The sequence below is a fragment of the Stegostoma tigrinum genome, chromosome 7 (assembly GCF_030684315.1).
Source record: "Stegostoma tigrinum isolate sSteTig4 chromosome 7, sSteTig4.hap1, whole genome shotgun sequence".
Lineage (NCBI taxonomy): Eukaryota > Metazoa > Chordata > Chondrichthyes > Orectolobiformes > Stegostomatidae > Stegostoma > Stegostoma tigrinum.
Genome location: NC_081360.1, coordinates 76532211 through 76551027, shown reverse-complemented (window position 1 = coordinate 76551027; position 18817 = coordinate 76532211). Strand labels below are relative to the sequence as shown.

Sequence of the window (18817 nt, the reverse complement as noted above, 5' to 3'; positions counted from 1 at the left end):
AGGCCAGAAGCCTGGACACCTGGTGGTAGTAGGCCCCGAGTGTGGACTTTTGGCAATGGTGGGGTACCTGGAGTATGGACTCCCGGCAGCGATAGGCAGAGTGCGGTGCCTTGGCAGTGTCAGTGAGATGGCATCCAAGCCAGGGTCACCTGAGGCTTTGGTGTCATCATTACCATTCTTGTAAGAGGACCCCTTGAGAACCAGGACACCTTGTGGAGACCTCACAGAAGCCCTGAAGCCTTGTTTGAAATACCAATTTGAACAAAAGCTGAACTCTTATTTAAGTAGTTTCTTTTTATTCTTATTGTCACTCAAAATAGTGCTGAATTGTAGTGACAAAGCACTTTTCACTGTATATTCATGATATATGTGACAATAAATAAATCATTCAATCATCTATTCAAACCAAACCTTGTTGTCTGAGAGTCTCAGCCTTAGGTGGGTGCTTCAGCAGGGGTAACCATCAGCTCCCTGATGACATTGTTAAACAATGAATGTCTACCGACCTCTAATTGTCTGGCAGCTCACGATGGATGGAATTTCCATGTCAGTTTCCTTGATTCAGGGGAAGATCTGCTATTTTGCAAATGATCACTGAATTCAGTCAGGTTTCCTGAAAAGACATCAAATGGGGGAAGTTCCCAATTTTATTTCTACTGTACATGACCCATGTCCTCCATTAATTGCCACTGATATTCAGTAGTTTGAATGTCGACATTCAGAATTCAGTGTTATTGTTTGTCTAGACTAGTATACCATGTTTTAAGTGATCTATTCCACAGACCATGTCACGAGCCTCATTATTTCCCACATTACCTATCTAGCTGATGGGATCATCCAGGAAGGTAATCACTGAGATCCAGTGATACGAAAAGAAATATGGAATGGATTTATGTAGAGGTGGTTGAAATGATATGATGATTGATAAATGCTGAGTAAGACTCAGTAGACAAATAGAAGACCCATAATTTGAAAGGTAACATGATAAAATAATGCCCATTAAGCACCTGCCAATGGCAATTAATACAAAAGAATTTTCACCTTTAGAAAGAATAGGTCGTACTGGTTTGGCCACTTATGACTTTTCATTGCATTGAAGTATTTCACTATTGCCCATTCACACACCTGCCAAAGCTGAGCTTTTCACTTTTAGAACTGATCAGCAAGAGTGGATGTGCAGGTTACTTGTGAGATAGATTTTTAATTAGCAGTAGCATAGCTTCAGAAAGGGACAACCTGTTTGGCATCCATCACAGTCCCTTTGAGGTATAATGTGGTATACTGTAATTTCATATAACATTGAGAAAGTCCACATGAAGGCAAATTACTGCAGATGCTGGAATCTGTATTGAAAACAAAAAGTGCTGGGAATCACAAACAAAAACAGAAGTTACTGGAAAAGCTCAGCAGGCCTGGTAGCATCTATGAGGAAGAAAATCAGAGTTAACGTTTTGGATCTGGTAACCCTTCCTCGGAGCACAAGTTTGGGTGACTTTTCCCTCAAAGGTCTGTCATCAGTCGTCTAGATTTGAAACGTTAGCTTGCTACCTCTCCATGAATGCTGCTGTGATTAAGTTCCAACAGAATGTAATGTTCATTCTCAGCAACAATATGCATTAAAATAACACCTTTAAAGTAAATAAAATGTCATAATGCATTTCTCAGGAGTCTTATTAAAGAAATTGACATTGAACCATACAATGAAATTCACAAAGAGGGCATAAAGAGGCTGCGAAGAGCTCTAAACTGTAATTGATCAAACTGTGTATAATGTTGGATACTGTAAAATTGTCCACTTTGACAGGAAATTTAAAAAGGCACATATTAGCAAGATGATGAAAGATCCCAAAGCTATTAGAAGCAGAGGTGTCTGAATGTCTTAGAGCCTGAAATACAACAGGTTAAACCACAAGAACTTAGGAAAGCTAATAGAATGTTGCAATTTATTGCAAAGGGATTTGAATACAAAAGTACAGATAATATGCTTCAGCTATTCAAAGCATTGGGGAGATCACATCTGGAGTATTATGTACAGTATTGGTCTCTTAATTTAAGGAAGGATGTAAATGCAATTGGAAGCAGCTATTGGAAGGTCTACTCGTCAAGTATTTTGGATAAGTGAATGGTCTTGTGATGAAATATGAGGAGGTTGGACAGACTGGATTTGTGTCTGCTGGAGTTTAGAAGAATGAGAGATGATGAATTGAAACATATAAGATCCTGATGGGCCTTGACAGGATGCACATGGAAAGGATATTTTCTTCTATCAGTGATTTTTAGAATGAGGGATCACTGTTTAGAAATAAAGGGTTACCCATCTAAGACAGAGATGAGGAGAATGTTTATTTCTTATACAGTGTTGTGAGTGTTTGGAACTCTCCTCTCAAAAGGTGGTGGAGACAGAGATGTGTCAGTGAATTCTTTGACGAATGGGGAGGTGATAGATTATCAAAGGTGGACAGGAATGTGGAGTAATCATACTCGCCTTGTTATTCTTGATTGGTGGACAAAGACCATTGGGTCAGTGATTTATTCCACTCCCAGTCTGATGGAAATATATATTAGGTCAGATACTGAAAGCTAGTCAAATAGGTAGATATTTAAGAGTATCTTCAAGGAGGAGACAGGCGGAGAAATGAAAACCTGACCTGGAATGATAATCAATTATATATTTACAGAGTGACATACAAGTGCAAGAATAGTTCATTCTTGGTGTTTCAAAGTTCAAACAGTGAATATTGGAATCGATCCAAATTGAATTGGTCAAAATTACAGGCAAAATAAAACCGAAGCAGTCCAAGTTGGATGTTGAGTATACAGGAGCCAGAGAACAACAAAATGATCTCAATAAAATGTATAAGAAGTCATCTCTCTAGTAAATGAAATTCAGAGCAGTTAAATGTAATTTATTGCAGATTTGAGGAAAAAATTGGCAGCACATTTATCCTATTTATGGTGTTGAAATAGCTAAGGAAGAAATTGGAAGTGATTTAGAGTTAGTGACAGATGTGACACTTGACATTCGCAGCCACTGTTACACAGCAATTGACAAAAATTAATGGAATGCTGGACCAGTTTGTTTAATAAGTTGAATCAATTTTGGAGATATCATGTTAAAACTTAGAGTACTCTCATCAAAATAGAGCTTGAATGCTAGCTCCAGTCATCAAGCCAAAAGAGAAATATTAAAACACAGAAATTGACACAGAAGAAACACTGTAGGCTAAATCCAAATGCTAGAGAATTGGCTAGAGCTAGAGCTCTCTAAGTCCTTCAAAGGAGACAACTTAGATGGAATTCTGAGTCTAAGCCAATTTAAAGTAAAATAGATAAGAGACCAGCTGAAATGTGTAAAAGGCAGGTATTAGCCCAAAGATAGCAGATTCCTCTTTGCTTAAAAATGTGATGAACATATGGGGCAGGGTTTTACAGAAAGGTTACAATGCAGCAGCAGTGGGAGTGGTGAGACCGAGGACCAGGGGCCTGGCGTGAAGGTAAGTTCTTCCTTTAAATACTTACCTCGTGGTATCAACGGCCCCCATTTTTGCAGCAGCAGTGGGAGCAGTGACAGCAAGGACCAGGGGCCTGCTGCGAAGGTAATTTCTTCATTTCAGGAGCAGAGCTGAGTGGGAGCATTCGAATTTCACTCTGGGAAGGTGAGTGAACTGATATATTTGGGCAGTGAGTCAGAGAAAATGAATGAGATTCTTAATGAGTACTTTGCGTCGGTATTCATCGAGGACAGGGACATGATGGATGTTGAGGTTAAGAATAGATGTCTGATTACTCTAGGTCAAGTTGGCATAAGCAGAGGGGAAGTGTTGGATATTCTAAATGGACAAATCCCCAGGTCCGGATGGGATCTATCCCAGGCCAATGAGGGAAGCGAGATAGGAAATAGCTGGGGCCTTAAAAGATGCCTTTGCAGCATCCTTGAGCACAGGTGAGGTCTTGGAGGATTGGAGAATTGCTGATATTGTCCCCTTGTTTAAGAAGGGTAACAAGGATAATCCAGGAAGCTACAGACCGGTGAGCCTGATGTCAGTGATGGGGAGGCTGCTGGAGAAGATACTGAGGGATAGGATCTATTTACATTTAGAAGAAAATGGGCTTATGAGTGATAGGCAACATGGTTTTGTGCAGGGAAGGCCATGTCTTACCAACTTGATAGAATTCTTTGAGGAAGTAATAAAGTTGATAGATGAGGGAGGGGCTGTAGATGTCACATACATGGAATTTAATATGCAAGATGTCATATACATTGGCATTTAATAAGGCTCCCTATGGTAAGCTGATGGAGAAAGTGAAGTCGCATGGTGCCCAGGGTGTACTAGCTCAATGGATAGAGAGCTGGCTGGGCAACAGGAGACAGAGACTTATAGTGGAAGGGAGTTTCTCAAAATGGAGAACTGTGACCAGTTGTGTTCCAAAGGATCTGTGTTGGGACTACTGTTGTTTGTGATATATATAAACGATCTGGAGGAAGGTGAGGATGGTCTGATTAGCAGGTTGCAGATGTCACAAAGATTGGTGGAGTAGCAGATAGTGAAGGGGACTGTCAGAGAATGCAGCAGAATATAGAAAGTTTAGAGATTTGAACAGGGAAATGGCAGATGGAGTTCAATCCAGACAAATGTGAGGTGATGCATTTCAGAAGCTCCAGTTCAAGAGCAAGCTACATGGTAAATGGAAAAGCCCTGGGGAAAATGGATGCACAGAGAGATCTGGGTGTCCAAGTCCATTGCACTCTGAGTGTGGCAATGCAGGTCAATCGAGTGGTCAAGAAGATATATGGCATGCTTTCATTCATTGGATGGGATATTGAGCACAAGTGTTAGCAGGTCATGTTACAGGTATATAGGATTTGGTTCAGCCACATTTGGAATGCTGCATCCAGTTCTAGTCACCACATTACCAAAAGGATGTGGATGCTTTGGAGAGCGTGCAGAGGAGATTCACCAGGATGTTGCCTGGTACAGAGGGCGCTAGCTATGAAGAGAGGTTGAATAGATTAGTATTATTTACATTAGAAAGACTGTGGTTGAAGGGGAGACCTGATTGAAGTCTACAAAATCATGAGAGGTATTGACAGGGTGGATAGCAAGAAGCTTTTTCCCAGAGTGGGGGACTCAATTACTAGGGGTCAAGATTTCAAGGTGAGAGAGGAATAGTTTAAGGGAGGTATGCGTGGAAAGTTTTTTACACAGAGGGTGGTGGGTACCTGGAACGTGTTGCCAGTGAAGGAAGTAGAGGCGGCCACGAAAGCATCATTTAAGATGTACCTAGACAGATACATGAATGGGCAGGGAGCAGAGGGATACAGATTCTTGGAAAATAAGCAATAGGTTTAGATAGAGGCTCTGGATTGGCGCAGGCTTGGAGGCCTGAAGGGCCTGTTCCTGTGTTGTAATTTTCTTCGTTCTTCGTTCTTTTCATAAAGACGCCATTTTGCCCACTATGTCTGCACTGGCTCTCTGAATAAGCATTATGACTCAATGCTACTTGCCTGTCCTTCCCCACAAGCCTGAAGATTGTTTGTATTTCAATAATCATCCCTTACACTCTTGAATGCCTCATTTGAACCCACCTCAACCACACTTGCAGGCAGTGATTTCCAGCCCCGACCTACTCATGTGAAATTTTTTTCCCACACATTACATTTGCTGCTTTTGAAAATTACCTGTCCCCTCTCATTCTCTATTTGTTTTGGTGGGTAGCGCTCCGAGGACAATTTGCCCAAAATATTACATAACTTAAAACACAAGTTAAACTCACCACAAATCATGTTACCATGATCTTTTGCAATGACTCAGAAAATAAGTTGAACTGGGAACCACCTTTACCAACAAAACTAATACACATCCAGAGTTAATTTTAGCTAATTGCCATCATTTGCAGATCTTCAGCCAATCTCTTCAAATACAGATTTGTGGAAGTAACTAATTTACTAGGAAAATAACTACTGTACACAAATTAAACTAGCTTTTAGAAAGATGCTTTCACTGACTTAAAATTACGCTGTGAGCCAGTGCGGAAGAGGAATTGGCTCCTCACTTTGTCACCCACTCTTAATCGGTTGCAATGCATAAATTTTATTTTTATTTAACCTATTTTTCTAATCAAAATGTTCATAGATATTATTATGCACCTCTGGAGCAGGTGGGACTTCCTGGTACAGCAGAAGGGCAATGCCACTGCCTCACAAGAGGGTTTTCAGTTGTTACTTAAGTTTTATTTATTTTTTGTTTTTTAGTAAGGAGTGATTATACTTCAATTAACATGTTATAAAGTGGATAAAATTAAAGAAGTTGAATTACAAAGCTTTTTTTTAAATGAATAAACAAGAATTTTGTTACTTATTCAGGTCAGATGGCTCAGGGGCTGGAGCTTGGGACAGCGTTTCAGGTTCTTGGATCATTGAGACCTCCTCTGCGGCAAGTGTGACCTGTACAAGAGTGATGGGTTGCACCTAAACAGGAGGGGAAACATTATCCCCATTGGGAGGTTAGCTTGTGCTACTCGGGAGGATTTAAACTAGATTTGCAGGGATTAAGGAGAAGGTAGATCTTTGGAGAGGAAATCAGAAACAAAAGACAGGCAGAGACATGTAATTGAACATTATGGTATGAATGGGCTAAAGTGTGTTCATTTCAATACATGGAGTATTAAATGTAAGACAGATGACCTTAGAGCCTGGAACATTATATCGGATGATGAGGTTGTGGCCATGACAGAGAGGGACAGGATTGGCTGCTCAACATTCCCAGGGTTTTGTTGCCTTTTATCAGACAGGAAAATAAAAGAGTTTGAGGAGTCGCATTACCAATCAGGGTGAATGTTACATCTGCGCTCAGAGAGGACATGTTGAAGGGTTGTTCAAACTCCACACAAACCATCTCCCAAGACTGGAATTGAACCCAGGTTGTTGGCACTGTGAGGCAGCCATGCTAACCACTGTGGCACAGTCCAACACGTTGTGGGCTAGTACCATGAATCTCACTGAATGAAACAATTTATCTGAAAACAGGAAAATTTTGACCCCTATCTCTTCCTCCATCTCTGCTTAGCCACTCAAAGCAGTTGTTGATATCTTCACTTTTGCATCATCCTTCTCTTCCCTTTTGCTTCTCCAAGCTGAATACTCCATGGACAGCCTTTCACCTCTCAGAATGTAAACTTATCATGCATTTAGAATTAAACAAAATACGATCTTTACGCATATTATTGTCTGGTTGCACTGTCTTTGGAAGAAATAATAAGTTCATTGCAGTTAGGTTTTGTATATCTTATATTATTTCCACAAAACCTGCCTGTGTCTGGTGTCAAGTAATCACAATAACTATTTTAAATTAAATCAGCATTTATCTTGTTTTTGAAAAAAAAAATTGTCTGTCAAGGTCTCAGGTAGTAAGGATGGAAGTTGGAAATCGATGTTCTGTATTTACCATTATCATAAGAGTCTTAAGGAAAAATGTATCAGAATCGTTCTGAGGACACATTAGGGGCATTTAAACAGTCCTTGGATAAGCATATGGATAATGATGGGATAGTGTAGGGGGAGGAGCTTAGATTAGTTCACAGGTTGGTGCAACATCGAGGGCCGAAGGGCCTGTTCTGCGCTATATTGTTCTATGTTCTATGTTCTGTGAAGGGCCACCGGATCCGAAGCACTAACTCTGATTTCTCTTCACAGATGCTGCCATATCTGCTGAGCTTTCCCGGCAACTTCTGTTTTTGTTCAGGATTGTTACATTCAACTATATCATGATTATTTTTAACAAAAGATATGTCCTGAACCGTAGCAATTTCTCTGGTGAATGGAAGAGTTTATATTTGACAATGTGCAAATGATCTGACTAGAAATTGAGCAAAAAAAATTCAGTGATATACCAGTGCCTTTTGAATGCAAATTACCAGATTACTCATTATTCCTAAAGTAGAAGTCTAACCCATGTCACTCCTAGACGGTGAAATGAAGGCAGAAACCTCATTTTGTGCTACATATGTAACTTTTTTTTTTCTAAATTGATTAACTTTTTCTGTGTGGCAAGCATGACTTTATCTAGAATATTTTAACTTTTGAGCACTGGAATTTTGAAAGAACTATTCATAAATCCTCAAAATTGTAGTCATTCCACATGAAGATGAAGAACTACATATTCGCATGAACTTTAACGGATATGTTGTGGCAATTAGAGACAGTTTAGGCGTGGGATGTTGTTTTGTGGCTGTACGGGACATTGGTGAGGCCACTTTTAGAATACTGCCTATGATTCTGGTTGCTGTTCTACAGGAAGGACATTGCTAATCTTGAAAGGGTGCAGAAAGTATTTCCAAGAATGCTGCTGGGACTTGGTGGTTTTTAGATTAGATTCCCTACAGTGTGGAAACAGGCCCCTTGGCCCAACAAGTCCACATCACCCCTTGAAACATCCCACCCAGACCCATGCCCCATAACCCATACACCCCTGAACAGTACGGGCAATTTAGCATGGCCGGTCCACCTAGCCTGCACATCTTTGGACTGTGGGAGGAAACCAGAGCACCCAGAGGAAACCCACACAGACACGGGGAGAATGTGCAAACTCCACACAGCAGTCACCTGAGGCTGGAATCGAACCCGGGTCCCTGGCGCTTTGAGACTGCAGTGCTAACCACTGAGCCACCATGCTGCCCTAAATGGGAGGGTAGTTAGTTAGTAAGTTAGTTATGGGGAGAGGGTGAATAGACTGGGGCTTTTCTCTCACTGGAATGCTGGAGGCTGTGGCTGAGAAGTGACCTGATGGAGGTTTATAAAAAAATCATGAGGGACATGGATAGGTTAAAGAGCCAAGGTCTTCTTCCCAGGAGTCTAAGACTAGAGGACATAGGATTTGGCTGAGAGGGGAAAGATTTAAAATGGACCTGTCAGGTAACTTTGTCATGCAGTGGATGGTGCATGTATAGTATGAGCTGCAAGAGGAGGTGGTGGAGGTGGGTACGCTCAGAACAGTTAAAAGGCATCCAGATTGGTTCGGAGGGATTTTTAAAAATTCATTCAGAGGATAAGGGCATTGCTGGTTAGGCTAACATTCATTGCCCACATCATTGTGGGTCTGGAGTCACATGTAGTCCAGGCCAGGTAAGGATGATAGTTTCCTTCCCTAAAGGACAGCAGTGAACCAGATGGAATTTTCCCCTGACAATTGACAATGGATTCATTCCTGCCATTAGACTCTTTAATTCCAGAAATTTATTGAATTCAAATTCCACCAGTTGCCATGGTGAGATTCAAACTCAGGTCCCCAGAACATTGCCTGAGTTTCTGGATTAACAGTCAAGTCCACTAAGCCATCTTTCTTCATAAGACAAAACAGTGCTTCATCCTCACTACTTATCTGGTGAGCGACAACAATTTATACCCAACTTCTTTCACTACATTGGAAGAGGCAACAAACACAGGTTGAATAATAAAGGCAAGATATGTGAATGCTAGAGATCTGAAATTAATACAGAAAGTACTGAAGAAACTCAACAGGTCTAGCAGCATCAGTGGACAGAAAAACCATGTCAAAACAAAGAAAGAGAAATTTCCCTGTTGGCTAATAAATACATAAGCTTTAGCCAGATGATATACATAGATGCGATTCCCTCTAAATGTTAACACACACTTTTAACACATGTTACACCTCACTGAAGTAGCGTGCTTGAATTCAGGATCTGTTATTCCCTGACTGATCAGTTTTTTTTAAATGGGTCAAATTCTAGCAAATGGGCCAAAGTCAGATTGGGATGTCTGGTTGGTGTGGATGAGTTGGACCAAAGGGTCGGTTTCTGTGCTGTGTGACTCTATGACTCATTCCATCACTTAGTACATTATGGCTGATGCTTAAATAAAATGATATGTTCAAATAAAATACTGTGATTCTTCGTAGTCGCTACTTTGCTGCAAAAATAAGTTTCCTGTGGAAAATGAGAAAAGCATTACTGCACGTAAATAAGCCTGTGCAGAATTTCTCTACGTGTTTTGTGAATTTCTCATTCTGAATTCAATGCATACTATCTGTATGTGTGCTCATGGGCTGCTACCTGTTGCGAGCTTTATTTCATAGAATCATAGAATCCTTGCAGAGTGGAAGCAGGCTAATCAGCCCATTGAATCCACACTTACCCTCTGAAAAGCATCCCAAACAAACGAACATCCCTACAATTGGGCCAATCCACCTAACTCGCGCATCTTTAGGCATAAGCTCTGTGTAAAATATGTATCTCAAATCAACTTTATAAAAGGCTCAACTGTGATGCGCCTTATAGGTCTTTGATTATGACACTATAGGCTCACACAGTATGTTCAGTATATGGTGTGATATCTCAGTACCAATGGCACTTTACAAATGATAACCCAGCAAATTGTCAATTTAGTATGCTACACATTCAGATGTGCCACATAACTTAGCCATCTACTTTAATCCCGCTCTCGTGCTTGCTTTTTATTCGTTGATATTTTTCTTCATTTACTTCGTCTATAAAATAAATTATTCTGCTTTAACAACCATTGATGATTGAAAGTGCCAATTTATATAAACACTTTTCTTCTAAAGAAATTTTCTCTTGTTTTAAATTCTTTTAGTAATTAATTGTAAATATCTAATGTTGAAAACCAAAACTATTAGCTAAAAGAATTCCTTGGATCACTAACAAGACCTCACTCTCAAAATAGATTATTCTTATAAACCAGCAAAGGTTATGTGAAATATTTGGAAGAAAGAGAAACACATTTTGTCTGTCATAAATATTTCCAGACTGTTAACATATGATTGGCAACATGGTTTTGTAATTTTTGGCTCCACTGTAATTAGCCACATGCCTTTGGTGACAAATGTTATTGAACTAAAACTTGCATGTGATTTATATTAACAGAAAGACTGCGTTATTAAATGTAAAGAAGATCAATTCCAGTGTAAGCATGGACACTGTATTCCTGTCAGGTGGCATTGTGATGGGGAGACTGATTGTCTCGATGGCAGTGATGAAGAAACCTGTGAACAAGGTAACTGGAACAGCTAAGCATTGCTTCATTTTTACCCAGTTGGTTTCCAGCTGGTGTTAGAAAGCTTATGTGCCCAACTAGAATATACTGCCATATTAGTGAAGCTTATTTTTGTTTTACCATGAATTCATTACTCTACTTTGACATTTTATGCTGAGTAAATTCTGTTGCCATAAGTTAGGTCCTTAGTTAATATTTTAATGCATAGCCTTTGAATGCCTCAGAACCAGGTGTTTCTCATTATCTGCTACTTGCGTACAGAAGTTGAAATTGTTCAGCATGCTTATTTAGCATGTTGTTTAAAGTGGACATCTTAACTTCTTGTGACTATCTTAATGTATCTGTGTCCATAAACAGCCCTCGGCCATTAATGGGACTACCTTGGTTTCCCATAGAATATAATCTGCCCAATTCCTTTATTGATGCCTTGAAAATTATTTAGCGTGAAGAGCTTTCCCAATCATTGTAACCTGGGTTACGTAGTTAAAGAAAACATCTTCAAAGACATTTGTTCAATGGATGCCCGGATACTTAGTTATTGCAAAGAATCAAACTGACTAAACAAAATTTTGGGATTATTTGCAAAAAGGAACAATGAATGGGTTTAAGATAAGAAAGTGTGGAGCTGGATGAACACAGCAGGCCAAGCAGCATCTTAGGAGCACAAAAACTGACATTTTGGGCCTAGACCCTTCGCCAGAAAAGTGGGATGGGGAGTGGATTCTGGAATAAATACGGAGAGAGGGGGAGGAGGACCAAAGATAGACAGAGGAGAAGATAGGAGGAGAGGAGAGTATGGGTGGGGAAGCAGGGAGGGAATAGGTCAGCCCGGGGAGGACGGACAGGTCAAGGGGGTGGGATGATTTCAGTAGGTAGGAAATGGAGGTGCGGCTTGGGGTGGGAGGAGGGGATAGATGAGAGGAAGAACAGGTTAGGCAGGCGGGGACGAGCTGGGCTGGTTTTGGGATGCAGTGGGAGATTTTGAAGCTGGTGAAATCCACATTGATACCATTGGGCTGCAGGGATCCCAAGCGGAATATGCGTTGCTGTTCCTGCTGTTCCTTCGGGTGGCATCATTGTGGCACTGCAGGAGGCCCAGGATGGACAAGTCGTCTGAGGAATTGGAAGGGGAGTTAAAATGATTCACAACTGGGAGGTGCAGTTGTTTATTGCAAACTGAGCGGAGGTGTTCTGCGAAGCGGTCCCCCAAGCCTCCGCTTGGCTTCCCCAATGTAGAGGGAGCCACAATAGGTACAGCAGATGCAGTATACCACATTGGCGGATGTGCAAGTCAACATCTCAAAAAAAATCTTTTAATAGTACAGCAAAAATCTGGGAAGAAAATAACCTTTTTTTTGCTATCATAATACATGTAGGTGGTGTTTGACAGAAAGGAAATGGAGTTAAGAATTTGCCTCAGGGTCAAATAGCTAAAGCAGTTTGGTAAAAAAAACTAAAAACAAAGCAAACTACAGTGAACACTACTAAACCAAAGTACAATCAAAAAATATTCGGGATACTCAGTAGACCTGGCAGCATATGTGGTGGGAGAAACAAAGTGAACTTTTCAGATCGTCCAAGAATCCTGTTCAATTACTTTCAGTTTGTGGCAAAAGCAGAGACAATGACTGTGTATAAAATTAGTAATTTACCATATCAAAACTGACAGAGGGGTAAGGAGGGTAATAGAGAGGTAAAACAGAGAACATCTGAGGAAGATAAACCTATGTCAGTGGATGGTGATGCCAAGAGGCAGTGTGTATATGAGCAAGATGAGCAGGTAAACCATATCTGCTTCAGGAAATTTTCTAAGCTTTCAGTGCAGGAATGGGAAGAGAAACCATTGCTGGAGATATGCTACAGAGTGGTGGAACCAAGCAAAGCCAGAGTTAAAGAGCTGGAAAACAGACGAGTTAGTCTGAACAAGGATAATGTAGCCAACAATGTCAAAGCCTGCAGACAGGTGATGGTCAACAAGGACAGCTAGTGACTTTGATTTTCAGGCATTTTGGCCATTTAAATGTAGAGAAATTTGTTTCAAAATCGAATCAAGGTAAAAGGCAATATGTATGTTTTTTTTACTTATTGTTGATTCTTGAACATGATCCACGTTGTTCACAATCCAAATATGTTTGTTTAAAGCCTTCAGCAAAAGTTGAGATTATCTGAAGTGACATAAATGGGTCCTTTGATTGAAAATTAAACATTAATGCATCTTCAATAGGTCCGACTGAATGAATGTTTGTTTCAATTATTGGCAGAGTTGTTATGGAATTACAACACTGTGCTATTTCACATGACGTAGATAGATGGTATCTTCCTGGTCCTGTGGAGACAGCATTGAACATATTCTGTATTTTGGTTTGTTTCAAGATGGTGCTAGAGAGTGGTGACACAGAACATCACTTTTCATTTTGTAATGAATACACGTGACAATAAAGAAATCAATTCAAATCCGGCTAGTAGGAAATGTTGGCAACAAAGACAGAAATTATGTGAGAAACTCAGCAGATCTAGCATCATCTGTGGAGAGAAAGCAAAGTCAATGTAATTTTGACAGCAATTTCTGTTTTCATTTCTCTTTTCCAGCGTCCTAAGTTCCTTTTTCTTCATTTAAGAATTTTTTAGTGTGGGTATTTCAGCAATCCAATGTATTTCAGCATCCAGAAGTCTTTGCCTGAAGTGGGTCATCAAAGGTAGCAATCATCCATCTGAGAGCAGTGGACAACTAGTTTGCAAGGTGAAGAACCCAACTGTGGACAGACTGAATAGACCAGTAGCAAGATCCAGGCAGCAACTTCTGCTGAGGCCAATCTCCAGCAAATTCTTGGAAGCAGCTTGCCACATTCCCACAAAGCCTTTCTTTCAAGTCTCACACCACCATAGACATAATAATCTGTAGGCCACAACTTTAGCTGCAGACCATTGTGTGGAGCCTGTTCTCCTCCAAAACATTATAAAATGTGTTTTATTTTATTCTTTCAAAGGATGTGAACTGGCTGGGCCAACAGATACATCTCATCTTCAATTGCTCTTGAGAAGGAGGCCATGAGCCATCTTCTTGAACAACTGCAGTTCATTTGGTGTTTGTTTGCCCACATTGTTGCCAGGATTTTGACCCTGCAACAGTGCTACTCAGATATTTGAGTAAAGGAGTTGGGACATACATTGAGGTTGTACAGGACATTGGTGAGGCCTCTTCTGAAGTACTGTGTATAGTTCTGGCCACTCTGTTATATGAAGGATATTATTAAATCGGAGATGGTTTAGAATATATTGATCAGGATGTTTCCGTGAATGAAGGTTACAGTCATAAAGATTGAGGCATTTTTCATCGGAGCGTAGGAGGTTGAGGGGTGACCTTATAGAAGTTTATAAAATCATGAGGGGTAGAAATAAGGTGAATAGCAAAGGCTTTTTTCCTAGAATAGAGGACTTCAAAGCAGGGGGACATGGATTTAAGGTGAGAGGAGAAAGATTTAAAAGGGACATGAGGGGCAACCTTTTTACACAGAGTGTGGTTCATATGTGGAATGAACTGCCAGATGCAGTGGCTGATGAAGGTACAGTTACAACATTTAAAAGACATTTGAATAAGTACATGAATAGTAAAGCTTTGGAAGGATATGAGCAAAATGCAGGCCACTAGGACTAGTTTGGTTTGGGATCAGAGATAATGGGAACTGCAGATGCTGGAGAATCCGAGATAACAAAGTGTGAAGCTGGATGAACACAGCAGGCTGAGCAGCATCTTAGGAGCACAAAAGCTGATGTTTCAGGCCTAGACCCTTCATCAGAAAAGTTTGGTCATCAGTTTGGTTTGGGAACATTTTGGTGTGCACTAGTTGGACCAAAGAGTCTGTTTCCATTCTATATGACTCTATGACCGTTTCACTCTAAACAGTGATATTCTTCAGAATCAGAAGGAATGTGGCTTGGAGATGATGGTGTTCCCATAATTTCCAGAAGGCCTTTCAGGTGGGGGTGCTCTCACAGTCCGCATTCAGTAGTAGCAATGTATACCTCTGCCAGTGAGGCAGCCAACAGTCCAAGTCTCCAGGCCTCCTGATTACATCTGGTGCTTTGGGAACACAGTTATTGTCCTTAAGTGAATGGTAAACAAGAATGTGACAAATTAGGAGTTCATGTTCTGGAAGTCGGCAGCAGCAGATACACCACCGAAGTACAGCAGTGTGAAATAGAAACAGTGTGGACTCACTGTTATTTTTAAGGCATAAAAGTGTAAACAATAATAAGAAATAGCAGAAAAGCTGACCAGCCCAGAAAACCATTTGTACACATGTATACCATGTAAACTCTATTATATATACTTCCATACAATAGATGCCTCTAAAATAGGAATATTTGTTGAGAAACATGTACATTGATCTTCCAACAGATAATTGAAAATGATATGAGGCGAAGGTAATGAACACTGTTGTAACTGCCTTCTCTTAATTTGCCCTTGCCTAAAAGAAATAAACAGGTCACCCCCCGTCCAAATATAATGGACTGAAATCCTTGTTAAGCTACGAGTTGTAGAATCGTAAAGATCTACAGCATAGAAAAAGGCTCCTCAGCCTATTGAGTCTGAGCTGGCCATAAATAAGAACCTAACTATTGTAATCCTATTTCTCGCACTTCATACATAGCTTCATGTGTATTGTCATGGCGAAGCGCACAACTAAATACTTCTTTAAAGTTATGAAGATTTCAGTCTCCATCACCGCTACAAGCAGTCCAATCAATCCAGGCTTCTCAGTATTCTATAAATTTCTTTCAGATCCCTCATTCTTCTAAATTCCATTGAGTATAGACCCCAAATCCTTAAATGCTCCTCAAATGACAGCTCTTCATCCCCAGGATCATTTTTGTAAACCTCCTCTGGACCCCATCAAACACCAGCTTGTCCTTCCTTAGATATGGGGTCCAAACCTGCTCGCAATATTCCAAACAAAAACAAAGTTGCTGGAAAAGCTCAGCAGGTCTGGCAGATCTGTGAAGGAAAAAGCAGAGTTAACGTTTCAGATCCGGTGACCCTTCCTCAGAACTTCCACAGACCTAGTTTAAATCTCCTAGGCCTCATGCTCACACAAATTCTGAACTCGCCCAGTACCTTGCGCACCCAACTCCCAGCACAAGCCCAGAACAAGCTTGAAAGGACAACACGGTGTCTCAGTGTTTAGCACTGCTGCTTCACAGCACCAGGGACCCAGGTTTGATTCCACCCTGGGGCGACTGTCTGTGTGGAGTTTGCACATTCTCCCCGTGTCTGCATGGATTTCCTCCGGGTGCGCTCGTTACCTCCCACAGTCCAAAGGTGTGCAGGCTAGGTGAAGTGTCCATGCTACATTGCCCGTAGCATTCAGGGATGTTTAGATTATGTGGGTTACAGGGGGATGTGTTTAGGTGCGTTGCTCTGAGGTTTGGTGTGGGCTTCTTGGGCCAAAGGGCCTGTTTCTACATGGTAAGGAATTCTGTGTGTATCCAAGTAAGTAAATGTTAAAAAAAGGGAATGTGACATGAGGCTGATTTTTCACTACCACAGAAACAACGTTAAATTTTATATAAAGACTTTATTTAAAGATATTGAGCATGTCATATTTATTTCTTGCCATAGCTAATGTTATAAAAACAGTAAGGAGTTTGCCATGAAGAGCAAATACGCTTGGCCGGCAAATCAATGACGATATGAAACTGGAAGAGAGTAAACTAGACTAAAATGGACCTATAAATGAATGAGACCATTGAGTTACTCATACTTGACATGTCTGCATTAATGTTGATGAACCGATATGTGCTATACGAGTTATATGAATTTGAAAATCAAATTGATTAATACTCCTGTTTTCTAGTGAAAACAACCTGCAACATAGATGAATTCCAATGTAACAATACACTTTGTAAACTTCGATCCTGGCTGTGTGATGGAGAGGATGACTGTGGAGATAACTCAGATGAGAACCCAGAAACATGTGGTATATTATCAAGTTCTTTTAAATTCTATGCCCTGTACAGCTTTAGAGAGAAAATAAATAATGATATATTAGATGATCTGGTAAGTGAGATTGATTGAATAAAATCAAGATAACCATGCTTAAATCTAATGGGTTTTCTCTGTGCTTGAAATTCCTCAGTGCCTGCATGGCACAATAGGGGAAGATATGGATATTTTGAGAGGTTGTGGCTTAGTAATGATGTCATTATTGCAATGACCAAGTTACAAGAATGATCCCTTTCTGTCCTGGTTCTCCACTGGCCACAGTAGAGTTCACACTCCAAAATGGAGGTGCTATTACCACTTATTTTTGTTAGACTATCTATCACAGAATCACAGAATTGCTACAGTGCAGAAGGAGGCGATTCGACTCATTCTGTCTGCACTAGTTCTATGAGCATTTTAACTTTGTCCCAGTCTGCTACAATTTTCTATACATTATCTCTATTTTAATAATTGGCATGGTGGCTGACTGATTAACACTGCTACATTACAGCACCAGGGAATCAAGTTCGATTCTAGCCTCTGACGACTATCTGTGTGGAGTTTGCACATTCTCCCTGTGTCTGTGTGCGTTTCCTCTGGGTACTCTGGTTTTGACCCACAGTCTAAGGATGTGCAGATTAGGTGGATTGGCCATGCTAAATTGCCCATAGTGTCAAGAGATGTGTAGATTAGATGGATTAGCCATGGGAAATGCATGTTCACAGGATCGGGTTTGGGTCTTGGTGGAATGCTCTTTGGATGGTCAATGTGGACTCAATGGCCCAAAGGACCTGCTTCCACACTGTAAGGATTCTGTTCTAATGTCCTCTTGAATGCCTCAACTGAAGCTGCTTCCACCACATTTCCAGGCAGGGTATTTCACACCCTAATATTTTTCTGTATGAAATTGACTTTTCTCACCTTGAACTTACTTCTTTGACAAAACATTTTAAAAGAGTGTCCTTTAGTTCTTGATCCGTCTGTAAGTGGGGACGGTTTCTCCCTCTTTTGTTAACATTCCAAAGAACTCCAGCAAATTATTTAAATAAAAGGTTCCCTTAATAAATCCATTTTGGCTCTCAATGTGCACTTGTTTTCTGTGCAGTTATTAATTCCTGAAACCTATCCTGAAAAAAATTGTTCCTGGAAATTTCCTGCTGGTGAAGTAAAACTGACTACTTTGTTACTGCTGGCTCAATCTTAACAACTTTTCTTGAAAATGGGTGTAATGTTTGTAATACTATAAACCTCTGACAATACATACAAATTTACAGAAAGTCGAAGATAATTGTCGTTGTCTCTGTAATTTCCATTCTCATTTCCTTAAATATCATCGGATGCATCTCATCCTGTTCAGATACCTTGTCAATAAGAAGTACAGACAGTTTATCCAACAATTCCTTTGTATGAATTATAAATTCCTCTCATAAATGAATTTCCTTCTCATTCACCATGCCCTGTGTAGTATCTGCCTTGCGAGTAACGACAAATGCAAGATTTCCATTGAATGCCTCAGACATCCCTCTTGCCACAATGTATAAATCTCCTTTTTCGTCCCAACTGACCTGATTCCTCCCTTTACCACACTTCTGCAATTTATTTTTTACGGGATCTTAAGATCTGTTTCTTCTACCTTTCCCTTTTGGAGGAATATACTCTGGCTTTGCCTGAACCACCTCTTCATTGAAGATACTCCATTGTTCAGATACAGTTTTTCCCTCCAAACTTTGGTTCTAGTCTATCTGGCTCAGCTCTGTTCTTGACCCATTTGAATCTATTCTCTGTCATTTCAGTATTATAACTTT

At 40.4% G+C, this 18817-nt stretch overlaps 1 protein-coding gene across 1 annotated transcript in view; it reads left to right on the top strand.

The window, feature by feature from the left end:
* Positions 1-18817, top strand: part of LOC125454115 (low-density lipoprotein receptor-related protein 1-like) — a 1886982-nt gene that overhangs the window by 1740316 nt on the left and 127849 nt on the right. The window contains exons 70-71 of the mRNA XM_048534492.2: positions 10900-11029; positions 16885-17007. Of these exons, the coding sequence (XP_048390449.1) occupies positions 10900-11029; positions 16885-17007 (253 nt within the window). The remainder of the gene's footprint in view (positions 1-10899; positions 11030-16884; positions 17008-18817) is intronic.